This window comes from Canis lupus, chromosome 13, assembly GCF_048164855.1.
Source record: "Canis lupus baileyi chromosome 13, mCanLup2.hap1, whole genome shotgun sequence".
Classification (NCBI taxonomy): domain Eukaryota; kingdom Metazoa; phylum Chordata; class Mammalia; order Carnivora; family Canidae; genus Canis; species Canis lupus.
The window spans coordinates 45703466-45722087 of record NC_132850.1 but is presented as its reverse complement, the minus strand read 5'-3'; the positions used below and the strand labels follow the sequence as shown (position 1 = coordinate 45722087).

The following is an 18622-nucleotide window of genomic DNA, read 5'->3' as shown; positions in this document are numbered from 1 at the left end:
TGATAAAGATGCGTGACCTTAAAATTCAATATAGACATCTAGCTATAGATGTGTGGTAGCTGGAAAGGAATAAGACTGGCGAGATTTTTAGATGAAAACGAACCAGACAGTTAGCTGGTAAGTACCAGGTGAACACACCTATTATCACAAGAAGGTGTTGACTCTCGGAGGACTGACCAATGAGTTGGCTTCATTCCAGGCAAGTCTGGAATTTATTTTTTTTTTCTTTTTATTTTTTTTTTAAGTCTGGAATTTAAACCTTGCTCTCTTCAAACCATGCTAGTTCAGAGTTCACGGTGGACCAGCTGGTGGAATGGGTTGTGGGTAGATTTAGAAAACGGGGCTTTGAGATTTCCATCTCCACTCACTTTAACCTCAGCCAAAAGGCCTGAAAACTAATAGGTGTCTCTTTCTCGCATTTTCCCCCCACTTTTCGCTCCCTATCTTTCTGATCAAGGATCTTCTGAGTTGAGTGTCCAATTAAATGCATCTGATTAAAACTGTCAAACCGAAAAGGAAGTGAGTTGGGGGAAAAAAAAAAAAACCAAACCTGTAGCAAGAGTTGTGGATAATATCAAGTTACCGATTTTTTGCTTGAGAACTGAATTATAAATAAATGTGTTAGGTAGTGGAATTTTGTTTTGTTTTCCCCAAAGGAGAAATATTCACCACATGGAAACAAAATTTATTCAGCATATTTTCATTCTGTAATTGTACCATTTCTATTCTTAATTCTTTGAGTTTATGATTTAAAGTGAAAAAACACAAAAACAGACTGTTGCGTAAAATTGACAGGAACGAGTGTGAACCTGGCTGTCAGAGACATAGGTTGTTGTAAAATTAGCAATGGAAATAGCTTCCTATTCTGAAGGTTAAAAATAATGTATTTAGAAGGAAGTTATTTACATTGGCCGTTTAGAGGCTTCCCCTGGAGCCTTAGTTAGGAAAGCTGTGAAAGGCACAGTTGCGGCGGGCAGGCCGCGTGTTCGGGCCCCGTGTGAGGCTTGCTCTGCGCTGAGGTGCCCTGATCCTGTGCGGGTGACACGCGGGAAAATGGGGCGGTGTCGCTGCCCAGGGGCTTCTCGAGTTGTGAGAGGGAGTCCAAAGTCAAGCCCAGCTTGTTCTAGAAGTTCGTGGTGTCCAACAAATTAATCCCCTAGATTTCAGGAATGCTTTGTTTTGAGCTTCTCCAGTGAGAGCATCTTTTCTCAGAATGGTGGGCCAAAGGTGCCCGGGGTTCTTGCTCACCCCGCTGAAGGGGGCCCCCCATAACCACACCCGTGTGGCCTGTGAGGACACCTGCTGCTTGCAATCAAATGCGAGGCACAGAGCAGCCCAGCAGGGGGAAGAGACTTAATATTTGCGGGAGAAAATCCTGGTTTGCTGCTGTTTTGTGAACTGAAAGCATATTTGTTTGAGGCTCTGGTGATTGTTCTCCAGCCTCTGCGGGTCTCCACTTCTCCTGCATTCGTTTCTCCAAAAGCTTCCCCGACTTTTCGCGGGACCTCAGGTGATGCCAGAATAATTTCAAAAATGTTTCTTCTCTGGTTTCTGGTCTGGCTCCTCCTAGGCCATGCATTAAAATTATTTGGTGATTTATTACTTGAATGACCTCAGTTTTAGTAGCAGCATCTTCAGAAAAAAATGATTAATAGAGTATTGAGTTTAAAAACATTCTTTATGAATCCGAGTTTTCTTGTAGTCCAGAAGACAGTGTATCTCAGCGGCGTCTACAAAGACCCAAGTTATTGATGACTGAGAACTACCCAGGTATTTTACAGGATGTAAATTGGTCTGTTTAAGAAATGCTTTGGGGCAGCCCTGGTGGCCCAGCGGTTTAGCACCACTTTCACCCAGGGCGTGATCCTGGAGACCCGGGATCGAGTCCCGCATCAGGCTCTCTGCATGGAGCCTGCTTCTCCCTCTGCCTGTATCTCTGCCTCTCTCTCTCTCTCTCTCTCTCTGTGTCTCTCATGAATAAATAAGTAGAATCTTAAAAAAAAAAAAAAAAAAAAAGAAAAGAAATGCTTTGTTTGCTTGTTTGGGGCTTCTGTTTTGGCAAGGCTGGGAAAGTTCTCTAAATGTAGATATTAGCTGTTTGTATCATTCAAGAATGTTCGGATCTCCTTACCACTGCTTGATAGGATTAGAACCTGAATTGACAACTTTAGTTTTTGATACACTCGACACCTCAGCACGTTTGGAGGCGGGAATATTCTTGCTCACTGAGGGTGGAAGGGGTAGGAGATTAAGCTTTGCCTTTGGTGCCTTGCCAGTAGATGTGCTGGATTCCTGAGACATGTGAATCAGTTCTTGACCACTGCAACAAAGAAGCTGTAGGGAGGGAATGGGGATATTTGTGTGTGGAAATAATGGATACTGACCTCTTAATGTTGTATCTCAAGATAAGGAGTGAATACTGTCCTTGTCTATGAGACTTCCCTTGCTCATTTCTGTTTCAAGAGAGTGGAAGGATGGATGGATGACTGGGGATGGGAGGGGAGCTGCTCCAAGCTCACTAGAAGTTGCCATTCAGAGGGCATTGGGCAGATATTACAGTGGGGCTTTGCAGAGAAGCATTGGCCAGATGTTGTGAGATTTGGGTTCTTGGTTCCAGCATTAGCAGTTGGTAGTTGTGTCTTTGATCACAGCAGGTAGCATCTCAGAGAACTTAATAGTCTCATAAAATGACAAGCCTGGATGTGTGGTTATGATTTCTTCGCAGTTCTCAAAACACTGATTTTATGTACCTTGTTATCTGACACTGATTATCACATTGGTTCTAGACCACTCTTGACTGTCTAGAGCTACTCTAGTATGACAAAAATATAATCTGAAAGTATTTACTTCTGAATCATTTATTTTCCCATGTTCATTTAGTGAGTGTCAATAAAGATTAGAGAAGGAGACTCTTTGAGGAGATATTCAACTGTTCTTATTGTAGTGATTTTTAAATCTTTTACTTTTCTTACTATGTACAGGATAGTTCCCATGTGATTTTTCTGAAGGATGAGGTATTTAAACTGAAATCAGGAAAGGTGGTTTGCCAAAGGAACTTAAAATTAGCCCTATTGTTGAAATTGATGTTGACTGCTTGGTGTTTGGTAAAAAGCATCTCTTCGAGGAGCCATTGGGGAGAAGAGTAGTTCAGGGTCCTGCCGGTTTCAGCAAAGATGAAAAATGTTGAAATCGAGTGGGAAGAAGGAAATGTGGCAAATCACAAGGAACCAGACTGTTTTTAACAGAGAAAATTCAATTTTATCTGCTTTTTTTCAGCAAATTCCATTTGATATTTTACATTTTCTTGATAATTTAATAAAGAATCTCAGGAAGGAGTTGCAGAACTTTAGCTTAGTGAAAGAGAATTTGTCATTTGTGACATTTCTTCTCTAAATAGCATGGGAAGATCAATGTATTAGCTGGTAGCTCATGCATTACTAGTTCTAGCTATTTCTATTCAGAAAAGAAACAGCATGTTATATAGCAAAACTTGGCACAATGGGGAGTTTTGGCTCAATCCTTAAACATTCATTGAACTCTGCTGGGGTCTAGGCACTGTGCTGGGCACAGTGTGGGATGTGTGGATGATAAAACTTGATCTCTGCCTTCAAGGAACACCACCACTTACCTTTTAGAAGACAAGCCAATAGTAGACAGGTAATTTAGAGTGATATAAAATCAATATAAACAAAACGCGGGAATGTGGGCCCTGTATTCAAAAGATGCATGGAATCTGGCTGCTTCTGACCACTGGCAGTTGCCTTGAGCTGAGCCAGTCATCCTTCACTAGGGTTCCAGTCTGGTAGCTGGTCTCCCTGCTCCCACCCTCGTGTCTGCAGCCTCTTTTCCACACAGCAGCTGGAACAGTGCTTTGAAAATGTAAGTCACATCATATCAAAGCCCTCTGGTAGTTCCCAATTTCACCAGATGCAAAAGACCTTTCATCAGTTTATGGCGTTGTGCTGGTCTGCAGAGCCTTGCTGCCTCACAACACACAGCCCCCCTTACCCTCCCTCTTCCCTCTCTATCTCTAATGTTGTTTCTCTGACTTCCTCTCCTACTGCTCTGACCCTTACTCATTCCACTCTACCCACATTGGCCTCCTTGCTGTGTCACGAACACACCAGACATGTCCCCACATCAGGGATTTTATAGCAACTCCCTCTGTGTGGAATGCTGTCCCAGAGGTAGCTGCTTGAACAACTGCTTACTTCTTTCAAGTCTTTGCTCGGATGTCACCACCTCAGTGAAGCTCCATTCTGACCATGGTATTAAGATTGCAACTCCCCTCCTACCCATTACCCCTCAAACCTCCTTGTCCTGCTTTACATCTTTTTCCATAGCACTTACCACCCTCTGGCTTACCATATGACTTACTAGTTTTTAAGTATTGTGTGACAAACTATCTACCTTCCCTGAGATGTAAGCTTCAAGAAGGCAGGATCTTGTTTTGTTCACTGTGGTTCAATCTAGAATGATCTAGAACAATGCCTGATACTTCACAGTTATTTGTTGAATAAGTGAATGAATGAATGAATGAATGAGAAGGAGAATTCCAGGGAGAATCACAAGGAAGAAACTTTTGAGGTAGAAAGTTGAAGGATAGACAATCAGGTTTTCTAGGGAAAGAAAGACATTCCTGATAGAAGGAATATCTTGAGCAAAGGTAGAAAAATGGCAGAGCTCATGGGTACTCTTGGAATGGCAGGGAGTCCTAAGTGAGCAGTGCTTAGGGGGCAGTCAGAGAGGTAGTGGTGGGTAGATAAATTAATGGATGGAAAATAATAAAGGGGACTCTTAGTGGAGTAAAGGGACACGTTCCTAATCATTGCCTGTGACAAGATGGTGGGCATGCTGGTAACTGGAATCCAGGGCTCTCAAAGAAGTAGCATCCATAACATGGGAGATGTTGTCACTTGAAGGAATCAGTAATGTGAATAGTATTTGCTGATGAGGTCTGATTTTTTGTATAGAACCTGTTTGCAAATCAATCACATGCTTCTTATGATTTAAGCTTCCTAACAACTGGGTGAAGTTGTAATATGTAATAGCAGGTATTACTTACATTTTTGGATGAACTTTTCAAAAAAATCAGTTGCATCTTCTGTCTAACCAGCTAACCTGACTTGCCTGAGGTTATGGAATCAGAAATTGGGGAAGTAGCTTCCCACTGTCATGTGCCTCACAGACAACATTTTCCCACCCTGCCGGGCCGCCTCTCCAATTCTGATGCAACACTAAAGATATCATGCTGTTTTGTTTTTGTTTTTGTTTTTTACAAAGGAGCAAGCTTCTTTCCATTTCCCCCACCACTGGGAATAGCAGGCTCTTTCTTCATGCAGTTACTTTTTGACCAGATCCATTCCGACCCCTGCCACTTTTCCATTTCAACTTGTCTGGAATAATTATAGAAAGATGAATATGTTTCACTGGTGGGTGTGTTTTTACCTTTGCCTGTTTAGTATTTTGCCTTCTTCCAGGCTTATGCCAAGGCCGTCTGACTCAGCACCTGACATTCTAGTAAGGTGGTTGCTGTCTTTCTTGTGGTTCTTAGGGGAAGGGGAAGAGGAAGCATGTCAACCAGTCCATATGAATGTCTTCAGACTTGTTTGTTGCTCACTGGGGAGTAAACGTGATCTTCTTCATTCCCCCAGATGTTAGTAGGCTGGAGGAGGCGGAGGGAGAACTCAGTGAAGGAGAGCACTGGTATGGAAACTCTTCAGAGACTCCGTCAGAAGCGTCCTATGGAGAAGTCCAGGAGAACTATAAGTTGTCTCTGGAGGACCGGATCCAGGAGCAGTCCACTTCCCCCGACACCTCCTTGGGAAGTGCAACTCCCAGCAGTCACACGTTGGAGCTGGTGGGACTTGACGGTGAGGTCCTGCGAGACTCACTGCAGTGTCAAGACCACCTCTCCCCTGGCGTGTCTTCTTTGTGTGAAGATGACCCCCCAGGCTCCACCAAGCCCTTGAGCAGCAACCTGCGGCGGCTGCTGGAAGCCGGCTCCCTCAAACTCGAGGCCACAGCCACGGCCAATGGCAGAGTGGAGTCCCCGGTAAACGTGGGTTCGAATCTCTCCTTTTCCCCACCATCCCACCATGCCCAGCAGCTCAGTGTTCTTGCCAGGAAGTTGGCTGAGAAGCAGGAACAGAATGACCAATACACTCCAAGTAACCGTTTTATATGGAATCAAGGTAAGTGGTTGTCAAACTCAACCACCACCTGCAGCTTGTCCCCGGACTCCGCCATCTTAAAATTGAAAGCTGCAGCCAATGCTGTTCTGCAGGACAAATCCCTCACCAGGACTGAGGAGACCATGCGATTTGAGTCCTTTCCCTCCCCTTTTAGCTCCCAGTCTGCCAGTTCCACCTTGGCAGCCTTATCCAAGAAAGTCAGTGAGAGAAGCTTGACTCCCGGGCAGGAACACCCGCCTCCGGCCAGCCCCTTCCTCTCCCTGGCTTCCATGACCTCCTCGGCCGCCCTTCTGAAAGAGGTAGCAGCCAGGGCTGCTGGGAGCCTTCTGGCTGAGAAGTCGTCCCTGGTGCCTGAGGACCCTCTACCGCCGCCGCCTTCGGAGAAGAAGCAAGAGAAAGTGACCCCACCGCCTCCACCGCCGCCACCACCGCCACCGCCACAGTCCTTGGAATTATTGTTACTCCCGGTTCCTAAGGGAAGGGTTTCTAAGCCCTCCAATTCAGGTATGGAATCTTTTATTTCAGTCATCCTGTAAGATTTTTTTTTTTTTTTTTTTTTTTACTGTAAATTGCAAATGTCTTATTCATCGCTCTATTCGGTTGGGCTCCCCATCTGATCTGTGGCAGGAATAAAAAAGCAGGAGCACCAGAAAATACTCTAAGTAAGCAGTGTCGTGGGCTTTCATGTGTGGGTTACACAAAGACTTCACAAATAGCTTCATTTTTGAAAGGTAATGAATAATCTTGGAGACGTACAGGACTCCTCCCTTTCATATAAATGATCTTTTTTTTTTTTCTTACCAAGTGCAGGCTAGGTCCATACAAGACATATTTAATGGGAGAAGATCAAAGCATCTTTGTCATGGAGTGCATGGCATCACTGAACATAGGGGGATAGAAAAACCCTGCTGCTTTTGAAACAGTGGACAAGGGGAGAGCCCACCCTCCTGCTGCCTCCCATCACAAATGGACTTTTGTATACAGTAACTACTCTGCCCTAATTTATCACACTATACACTTTTATGTTAGCATTTTTATTATTTTTTTTGTGTGTGTGGAATTTAAGCCTTTCCCACTTACCCTGTTCTTCTGTAATTTCTTGTCACATAAGAACTCTAAAGAATATTGTCATTCAGACATAATCAAAGCATTTCCTGCAAATGCTTTTTCTTTTTTTTTTTAATTCAAATCCAATCAGATCCTGAAGGAATGTGCATGTGGAAAATTTGAATCATAAGTTTTTCTTGTGAGGGCAGTCTTTCCAAAGGAGAAGTTGCTTGTCTTATGGAGCCTTGACATTCACAAGTTACTCATCTGAGGGAGAAATTTAGTCACTTGAGTTCTCATGGTGGAAGCATCACTTCTTGTACTGGTTTGTTTTTAAATTGTGTGTATGATAAATTCATGGTACTGGGATGGAGGTACGGAGCTTCAGATGTCTCCCAAGGATATCCTGTCAGATTGGAACAGGATGTAGGCCATGTGTGTCCTCATTGGTATAAACACTGCCATTGTGTCTATCTAGCCAACTTTTGAATATTTGCAGCCGCATTGATGAAGAGTGCTTAGAATGGCAAATAATTGAACGATCGCAGCTCACATCAGTTTGACACACTTATGACAAATTTCCATTTAAATTGCTGAGTGGTCTATATGCACTAAACCTAATTATTTTAAAACTTGTGTAAACAGCAGAGTAGAACTAGGAAAATGGATATCTGGAACTTTTATGACTCTAAGTGATCCAAACCATTCACTCCAGAGTTTCTGAAGTGTCCATAAAATCCCGAAACGTTTATCAATTCTGAGTTTCATGTCTCCTCACTTCTTACCTGCCATCTGGTGAAATAAAGAGAGAAATGGCTAAAATTAGGAAACCAGGAGAAGAGCAAAGGGAGCTAGGTAATTCTGCATTTACCTGCTCCTCATTTATAGAAATCACCCCTCATTTATAGAAATTTCATTTAGGGGTAGCAGAAGAAAGAGAAGTATGACTGTATGTAACATGAAGTTTGATAAATAGTCTCTGTGTCTCGTTATTGAATAAGTGTAATTTATGGTGTTTACACTATAAATTCAACTGGACATTGGTTACTTGGAAAAGCTTATACAAAATTAATAAGTGTTAGTCGACTGAAGACTCAGGAAAGAGGTAACTGATAAAACTGTGGCTCCTGAAGGCAAATCGCAGCAGCTTTATCACCGTGAATTGTCTTGGGTGTAGGGAACAATAGCGATGAAGTATAATTTTTTTTTTTCTTTCAAGTGCTTAGATGCATGTAAAGATGTAAAAGAGGTCATGAACTTCCAGTGCACAGTAGACTTTCTGCCTGTTTCGTTATAGGATATACACCCAAGGGAAAAGATACGTTCCCTTTATGGTTTAAATGCACTTAATTCATGCCACCGTCTCAACGAGCTTCTCAGCAGAATTTTACAGAGACCTACGAACGAACAATCACTTTTTCTTTCCTTTTTCCTGAATTTCTTCTGTTGCCAAAACACTTAATATCTTAGGGGCGCCTGGGTGGCTCAGCTTTTGAGCGTCTGCCTTTGGCTCAGGTCGTGATCCCAGGATCTGGGATCGAGTCCCACATTGGATTCCTTGCAGGGAGCCTGCTTCTCCCTCTGCCTGTGTCTCTGCCTCTCCCCCCCACCCCCGTCTCTTATGAATAAATAAATAAAATCTTAAAAAAAAACAAAAAAAAACCCCACTTAATATTTTAATCAATGAATGTTCAAAATGATTAAATTGAAATGGGAGACAAAGGAACTTCTTGGATTGCGTCTCTGCAACCGCCTGCTGGCTGACTGGCACCCGTGGCCCCCTGTTCTCCCCGTGCCTCTGTACACAATCCAAGAGTTGGTGAAGCAGCTCCCTTGATGAGTAATTGTGGTTTAAAAAAAAAAAAATCACTCATTTTGTAGAACTCACACAAGAGGGAAGATCGCTGTGAGGATAAACACAAGGGCTCTTGAAATGGACCATCGGAATATGTTCCGTGTGTCCGTGTGGACATATCCTAAATTCAAGTTTGGTTTCTTACCGCATGGGATGTAAATAGTAGAAAGGGTGGCTCTGTGCCCTTCTCACTTAAAGTGAACATCATCACTTCATAGCATGCTAACTAGATTATGGGTTAAGGAGGAGTTGATGGACTATTTAATTCTGTTATTTATCTTCATATGGTGGAGAGATGATTTGGTTGCTCTTACAGATTTTTTAATCTGAGGAGTGGAAGGAAAGGTGGATCTTCTCCATCTGGCCCCCTCCTCCCCTTTCTACACACTATACTCTTGGTTTCAGGGAAATCCAGGGCTAGATTCAGATGTAATTTGGCTTTACTGAGAAAGCATCATGAGAATGTCATGAGAGCTGTCACCCATGTTTCTAAACATTTCTCGTCATTATTTTTTTTTTCCCTTTACCTTAGAAATAAATCTTCCTTTAACTCAAAACAGATATGTAGGCTGCTTCTGGCAGTAGAGTTAGGGTGTCTGTTGCCTAATAATTTAAACAAACAAGTGATAACCCAACCAAAAATCCTTAAAAATAACTATACACCATCCTTATGTCCAGCAGGTCTTAGCTGTTTCCCAAAATGTTGCAAAAAGGGCATATAAAGTTGATTCTGGAGTTACAAAGAGATATGTGCTAGAAAAGCCAATCTGTATTGAGTAATTTAGACACCAGCATTTCTTTGACCTCCTTTAGGTCAAGGGAAGTCCAAACCATGGGGGAAAAAAAAGTGTCTTTTAGGTCTGACCTTATTCCTCTTTTTTGAACAGGATTCAGTTGTTGCCAGGTCATGGTGTATTTAATTCCTTTAAAGAGTCCACCACTCTGTAGCCTTTCCCCCCTGCAAGAGAGACGTGACACTTGAGGAGGAGGTTTCTTTCATGTGACCCTGCGCCCCAGCACATGCTGCACTTGCTCTGAAAGGGATATCTTGCTATAAAGATAAATGTCACACATTGACTCAATTCTCTTTGAAGCTACTGTTTGTTGCCTCTCAGAATAAAATAAATGGTTTTTATTTTAAAGACAAACTTTCTTGTAAACGGCCACCAAGATTCCTAGGATGCCAGGCTCCTAGTTAAGAGAAATAACAAGGAGAGTTTCAGAAGGAACGTCTGCGAAACATCTTTATTTTACTAAATTTAGGTATGCTTAGAAGCATGTTGGTCCGAAAGATGAATGGATAAAGAAGATGTGGTTTATGTATACAATGGAATATTACTCAGCTATTAGAAATGACAAATACCCACCATTTGCTTCAACGTGGATGGAACTGGAGGGTATTATGCTGAGTGAAGTAAGTCAGTCGGAGAAGGACAAACATTATATGTTCTCATTCATTTGGGGAATATAAATAATAGTGAAAGGGAATATAAGGGAAGGGAGAAGAAATGTGTGGGAAATATCAGAAAGGGAGACAGAACGTAAAGACTGCTAACTCTGGGAAACGAACTAGGGGTGGTAGAAAGGGAGGAGGGCGGGGGGTGGGAGTGAATGGGTGATGGGCACTGGGGGTTATTCTGTATGCTAGTAAATTGAACACCAATAAAAAATAAATTAAAAAAAAAAAAGAAAAAAAAAAAAAAAGAAGCATGTTGGTCTCATGCAACCGAAGGCTCAGAATATTTCCTGGGTCAATAGATAGATGTTTTCTGGGTACTGTTTTCTTTCATATTTACGTGATGCTATTAAAATTTATTGCAAAGCCATAGAAAGTCCAGAAAGTGAGGCAACCTCTTCCTCTACTCCCATTAGGTCCACGGTTATTATCACTGTAATCTGGGAATGATCACAAGACAGGAACTTGTTTAGAAAATTCACTTTTTAATCAAGATTCAGAACTAGCTGTCACTGACCTCAATTATATTTCCCCAGCCATTTAAACTTAGACTGCCTCTCATCTAGATCTCCAGATATCTACAACCTCTTAGTTTTATTGAATACTTCCCAGTCGTTAAAATATGCATTAGTAACATCAGCGTCAATAATGACAGATAAACCCAGTGATATCCGTTGCTAACATAGGTTTTACACCCTGAAATAGCATTTGAGAGACATGCCCATGAAATTCTATTAAAAGATATAAATTCCGTGTGTATTGTTAGAAAGGAGAATGGTTCCTCCTACGCTGATGTGCCCTGGTGGGTTGGTGGGCCTGGAGTGGAGTTGGGGATGATTTGATGTACAGCCAGGGTCACCAGGCGACTTGAACTCCTTCGATGTGTATAGTAAGACAGTCGGGTGTATATGCAGATACCACCTGCAAACTGCCTGCAAATTAGCTCAATTTTCTGCAAATTGGCACATGGGATCTAACAAGAGAAAGTTTGATTTCAAGGCCTATAAAACAGTTATGTTGGTTTGAAAACTCCTACCTTGAGTTAAAGCAAGTAAGTTAATGAGAGCCTCCTGATTTTTTTTCCCTCAATGATATGTGTTGTTGCTGCTTTGTGGATTTATATATAGACATCAAACCAGAAGTGAAGATATTGGCTCCAATCCCAACCTGCCACTAACTAGCAGAGGGATTTTAAGCCTACACTTCAGTTCAGCTTCCTCATCTATAAACTGAGCTAGTTGGGAATTAGCTCCAAGATTCCTTCCTGTACTAAGGTTCCTTGCTCTTCCTTTCTTATTCTTGAACTCCTGTCCATCAACTCAAGACAAATGTTTGTTTTTTCCCCTAGTTTTCTAATTAACTATCTTGCTTCTTAAAATTCACCATCAAACCTCCCACAAGTTTGTCTCAGCCTTGGGCAGATCTTGTCCATGGTAAATAGTTTAAACACTTACCATTGTACCTTATTATTGGTGTAGTCATACTGTATGCATTTTAAATATCAGCTGCTCCTAATTCATTTTAGAAATAGGTGAGATGTAAGCACATAAACATCTCTCCACACCCATTCATTTGAGACATGTATTGGCGTGCTATGTGAAAAGTATGCACTCTTGGGCTGACAGCCGCTTCCACTGGGACTTGCTGGCAGCTTCCTGTACCTTTTTCTTCCATTTCCAGCACTCATTTCACTTTCTGATACTCTCTTGACCCAGCCCTTTCCAATTACTCTCATTACAGTCCAACACACATTTATTGAATTGTACATCATACCCAGTACTGTTTGGTGCTGGAGATACACAGGTAAAGACCTCTAGCCTTGCCCCAGCCTATTCCTCCTCTGCCCCTTCCTCCCCTTCTGTCTTTCCACCTCTCTCTTTTCCCTGCTGAGCTGAATTTGCCCATCAGAGTTCTGCCTAGGCTGAGCTGGACCCTACCTGCATAGCACAGTGGACTCCTGCCCCTTTATTTTCTCCGGGCTCCTGTGAAAAATCACCATTTGGGGCTAGGCCCCTAGCTATGTATTTTATGTGATGTCAGTTGTTTAAATTTACATCTGCTCTCCTGGTGAGTTTTCCTGCTTTGGAAGGTATGACTAGAGCCTATCATTACTATTATTATTGCAACAGCTACTACCAGTAGCTTCCATTTACTGTGTGACAGGCATTTTGCACACATTTATTATCTCCCTTACTCCAGTAATACTATTGTCTGTAAGGAGAATGTGTTTTCTCCAAAGAAGCAAAGTAGCAACTATTGATGCCCCTGGGTCTGTTAGCATTTGGGGGGATTTCGTTTTGTTTGTGGTGATATTAGCCAGCTAGTGATATATTTGGGGGAAATTGTTTATCAGACAGTTGTAAACCGGGTAAAATAATGAATGTTTCAATCCTATTGCCTTATGAATGTGTGGTTAGTCTGAGGAAGTGGTCATATTTCCTTAGGCTCTAAATTTGAGTGAAATTTACAGCTGTCAGTTCCTTGAAAATAGTTTAGCATACGAACTAGAACACATTCTTACTTCCTCCCTTCTCCAAAGTAGTTATCAACATCATATAGATGGGGAGGGCATCCTACTGAAATATCAAAAAATGTTTAATAAATAAAAATGCAAATGTTAACCAGGGGAGATTAATGGCCAACTTTGAAAATCGATCATTGTATTATGGTTATTTTTATCACTTGGCTTCTGTCTTCTTCCTTTCCTGCCATGATCAGTTAAAAATTTCAAACAGTTCTAATAATGTAGTGCTTTGGCACATATCTTGCCATTAGTTTCTTATCGTTATGAGTATTCTAATTTTTTTTCCCATTCAATCCAAGGACACCCTAATTTGTACATGATTCGTGTGTCTTTTGGTATTAATTAAAACTAAGGAAGCATAGCTCCAAAATAAAATAGATTTATATGAAATGCTAATGTGCAGGATTTAATGTGGTGTGCTCTGTAATACACCCTAGGGGGCCCTGGGTGGGGGGGGATCAGAAAAAGTAAGGAAGGTATTGGTCACATTAAACAAAACAAGGTATCCAGGGGACACTGGCCATGTTCCTTTTGTCTTTGTCCAAATGCCTTTTTATTGCCTTCCTGTGATGTGCCATGAAACCATAGGTCAGTGGAGGACATCTCCATTTTCCTCTCCTGTTCCAGACAGTTCTATAAAATGAGGCAGTTTGCGGGTTAGATATGGGAAAAATGAAGATCAGTGGCAGCCTGTTTGCATGTATCTTTCTTACTATTTTGATGTTCTCACAATCCCAAATAGACATCATTATCATTTTTCCCCCCTCTGGTTTAGAACAGTAATCTCACCTAGAGGCCTGGTTCAGCCTTTTCTCTCAAATCTATTGTTCAATGTGTAGTCTCTGTGATCAAGATACCAGAGTGGAAGAAATGACAATGAAGGATAGAAAATGAGAGCCCAAATTAGGGATAGGACGCCAGGTCAGCAGAGGCAATCAACAAAAGCAGTAGGAAAGCTAAAGTCAGGTTAATTAAAAAAAAAAAAAAAAAAAATGTCATGTTGATAGGCCTCTACAAACGTGCTTGTCCTAGAGTGAAAGAGAACCTTCAATCCCACCCCATCCCCCAATTAGAAAAGGAAATGCTTGTGATGGAAGCATCACAAGTAGAGTTTCCAGACTTGAAGGTATATTTTTGGCAGATTCTTTTTCAGGTTGCTTGGTTAAGGTAACCAAGATTGCTTATTATATTCGTGATAGTAAAACAGAATTTTTGGAATACTCTGACTGTATTCCAGAACCTTTCTGGTTCCATCTATGATAAGTGGTCCTTTGCATATAGAGACTCAGTTGATGCCATGAATAAATAATAAGATGATTTTAAAGTTTATACATGAGACTGTATCCTTTTAAAATTATAAAGATAATATGTGCATTAAAAATTTCAGTGTACGTAGAAGAATGTAAAATAAAAACAAGTTTCCCTTTCTGACCCCTTCCTTTTAACCCACAGTTCTTCAAAGGTAACTGCTTAATAGTTTCTTGGGTATGCTTCCAGACCATTTTCCTACAAATAAAAAGATATCATTTTTTGTTTCATTTATTCATCTCATTCTTTCTACTCCTTATCCTTTTTTGCTCAAGCATTTAAAAGCAAATTCCAGATCTCGTATCCATTTGCCTGTAAGTGTTACCATATATATTATCTCCACCAGAGAAGAACTTAAAAAAATAATAATAACACGGTAACTATTATCACATCTAAGGGGATCGACGTTTGTTTCATGATTTTATAGAACACCTGGGCTACAATCAGTATTCCCTCAGTATCTCGGAAGTGTCTTTTCATAATTGCTTTGTTCAAGTTAGGATCAAAATCAGTTTCACACCTTCTATTTGTTTGATATGTCTCCATAACTGTGTCCCTTTCCCAAGCGCTGTTTCCTTGAAGAGACTGTCATCTGTCCTGTAGAATTGCCCACATTCTGGATTTGGCTGATTTCTGGCCCCTGGGCATGTGGGTTTAATGTGTCGTTGCTATTTTAATCATATTTCTGGTAGCCTTCTAGTTATATAGAGGCTAGATTAAACTTTGTGTAGGAATATTTCATAGGTGGCTTATCAGAAGGCCTGCAATGTCTGTCCCCTTTTTAGGAATGTTAAGCTTAATGAGTGGCTGTAGGTATTGTCAGCTTGATTAATCCTTTATAAAGTTTTCTCTCAACCTTTCACCTCAATGTATTAGCAACAATTGATTCTCGTTTTTTAGAAAACAAAAACAGAATCCACCTAGACGTACAGGCTCATTCTTCTTGCTTTATCCACTAACTGTAATATCTTGGGCAGGTTTCTCTGTCAGCATCTCTAAATCTAGTTCATTTTAAAAAACAGCTTCATCGGGATCCCTGGGTGGCGCAGCGGTTTGGCGCCTGCCTTTGGCCCAGGGTGCGATCCTGGAGACCCGGGATCGAATCCCACGTCGGGCTTCCGGTGCATGGAGCCTGCTTCTCCCTCTGCCTATGTCTCTGCCTCTCTCTCTCTCTCTCTCTCTCTCTGTGTGACTATCATAAATAAATAAAAAATAAAAAAAAAAACAGCTTCATCTATTTTATTTTATGAGTGTATTATGACTTAGTTAATCAGTTTGGAAATATTTCTGATCCCTCATGATTAAGAAAGGAAAGTCTGAGTCTTCAACTCTACTTGTTTTTATTTACTATATCCCCAAATTGCAGAAACTACTGTGTTCCTGGGAATATAAATTGATAGACCAGAGGTGTAGCAACACAGTGTCACAACACAGACCCTTTGCTGTGGGGATGGAGGAGGTGAGAGTTATCTTAGCTTTCCTTGGAGGAAGTAGTTGGTTTGTTTGCTTTCCTGAAAAAAATGGAAGCATTTGTGACTGCCTTTTTGTAGCTCTTTCCCAAGTGGGTGGTAGGGCCCAGTGCAGAAGAAAGCAGTGGATCTTATTAGTGACAACCAGAGGGACAAAAAAAAGTAGGTGAAAAACCCTAGCCTTAAGATCCCCTGATGGCCAAACTGGCAGTAGCATTTGCTCAAGATATAACTAAACAAGTCAACAGTAGGATCCTAAAATTTGTCTCCATTGGAGTGGTTTATGATGGCTGTTTGGTTTTCAGTGTGGTGCAATGCGTCATTCCCTGTCCCCTTTGATTTGTCTTTATTTCTTGCTGTTTTCTAAATTTAGGAATTCAGAAATGGCCTCAGGTTTGGAGGTTTCCTTCAGGAAACAAAGCCCCTGACATCAAGCTTTTCTGAGCTGAACTAGGACAAGTCAGGCAAAGCCCCTTTGCAGACACTTTCCTAAGTGTGGGATGGCCTTCAAAAGTGACACTGTCACACAGCAGCCTGGTCAGATTTTGAAAAATGGAACCCACATGGAAGTAATGAGATGAACATGGGTTTCTACTTGAAGAAAAGCTTTAATAAAACTCCCTCATGGATAAAGTCTTGGAATTGCCCAGGAAAAATACCAAATCATTTTTAGTGTTCTTTATATAGTAATGCATGTGAGTGAATGCTGGATGCAGTGTCCCTTTTTGTTTTCCTCAATTTTTCTTTCTTTCTCCCTCTTCCAAGCCTCTGAAGAGGAAAGCGGAAAGCCTTTCCAGTGTCCAATATGTGGTTTGGTTATAAAAAGGAAGAGTTACTGGAAGCGGCACATGGTGATTCACACAGGTTTAAAAAGTCATCAGTGTCCGCTCTGTCCATTCCGGTGTGCTCGCAAGGACAATCTCAAATCCCACATGAAGGTAAGCCAACTGCGGACGGGCCTTACAGAGAGGCAGGCACAGCCCAAGCTCTTGCACATGGCCTGGTGCTGGCGGCTTCTAGACAGGAGAGGGGCCGTGGTGGAGCCTACGGAATGAAGCGCTCATTGATTCCGAGGTCGCGTGCAGCACCAATGAAGCGTGTTGAGGAGGGTCTCCTTTGTGATGCTATTCCTGTCCTTTTACAACCAAGAACTTAAAGGCAAAGACTTTAACAGACATAATATGGAGTCCTCCTTTCTGACTGGGGAGCAGCAGCCTACCTTGACCTTGCATGGCGTTGCATGTCTGGGGCGCTAGGAGGAAGACTTAGGGAAGAGCAAGGAGCAGGAAAGACCAGTACAGGATGGGCTGCTACACCCCTACCCCAGAGAGGGACTGCCCTCTTCTGCTGTTGTTTTGTTCTCCAGCTTACAAACCCACAGGAACACCCAGAGGCTCCTTAGAGGAGGAGTGAGGACCTTGAAAGACACTGGGCTCTAACTTTCGCCCTGTGTGGGACTTGGGGGACTATTTCTGACAAGACAGGGCCCTCCTGAGGCTGTCCCTGTTTGTGCTGTCCTAATTCCCAGGATCACACTTATCAAACATCTAAGGACATTGTTTTCAATGTCTTATTAAAAACAACTGCATTTCACTCTTAAGTGAGATGGAGAAAACTTAGTCATCTTGAAATCTTTCTGGAGACCCCACTACTAACAAAGATTTTCTCTGAAACTCAAGGAAGAAAATCACTAGATAAAACAGCATGGGCTCTTGAATTTGACAGACTTGCATTTAAATCTTATTGTGCAACTTACTAGCTAAGTGGCCTTGAGCAAATGAACTTTAGGCTCTCAATTTTCTCATCTGTTCAACGAGAACGATAATGTTTATCTCAAAGAGTTATCATTAGTATTTAAGGAGATAATGTTAGCCAAGTATCTGACATCGAAATGTTCAGTAGTGGTTATTTAATTTTGATAACTGTCTTTGAACACCTTGATTTTCCCACCGATATTTTCAATATAGTTTGGCTGTCGACATTGTTTATAACGTTTTTACTTCCCTGCCATAAGAAGCATAGTGTATTTACGTAATTGAGATATTTGCTTTTATACAAAACCCTGGAGCCTAATAATCTGTCTGAATAGATCAGGGATTGTTGTGAATTGTAGCTCGAAAAATGTGTGTTCAGACAGCACCTCTCCTGATTTTAGGAGATAGCTTAGAAAATTAAAAAGAAAAATTAAATCCATGATGTAATTTGTATTCTATCATTTGCCTTTTTCTCCCGGGAGTAGCTTGCCTTTCATCTTCAGAATCCATTGAACCAGGAGTTCTGGTTGGTTGGATTTTACTGAGCCTACTTGGTTTTTCCATTCCCCTCCTCATTCTCTGTCACCTCTTCCCAAAGCAAAATCTTGTATTTTACACCTGCAAAGTGGATTTCATTAGCAGGATGAGCCTTCAAAAGGAATGCCTTTAAAACTAAAATTTGTTTTCGTTACTGTGTCTTACACTGTGTTTAGAAATCAGGTCTGGCAAATTTAAAGCTTCAGTGAGCAGAAAACTTGCATCTAGCCTGACACCTTGTAAGCTTGGTTTCAGCTCAGGGTCACATAAAACAACCTATTTATAAACCCACAGAAAAAAAGATGGGTTTTCAATAGCAGGAACTACTGACCCTGAAACCATAGGGAGATGAGTTGGGTGCCTTGATGATGCAGACGGTCGGCCATGACAGTGTCACAGATGAGAGCGGCCAGGGCTTTGCGGGTCGCAGGGTCTCAGAATGCTTTCAGAACAAATCAATAACCAGTACAATAAAGCA

At 41.6% G+C, this 18622-nt stretch overlaps 1 protein-coding gene across 11 annotated transcripts in view; it reads left to right on the top strand.

Annotated features, from left to right (window-relative positions):
• ZNF827 (zinc finger protein 827) overlaps positions 1-18622 on the top strand; it is a 169246-nt gene that overhangs the window by 25552 nt on the left and 125072 nt on the right. For all 11 annotated transcript variants that reach the window (XR_012006056.1, XM_072773467.1, XM_072773463.1 and 8 more), the window contains exons 2-3: positions 5655-6698; positions 16619-16791. Coding sequence is in view for 10 of the 11 variants with exons in the window: in XM_072773467.1 (XP_072629568.1) it covers positions 5655-6698; positions 16619-16791 (1217 nt within the window). In the remaining variant the exon portion in view is untranslated. The remainder of the gene's footprint in view (positions 1-5654; positions 6699-16618; positions 16792-18622) is intronic.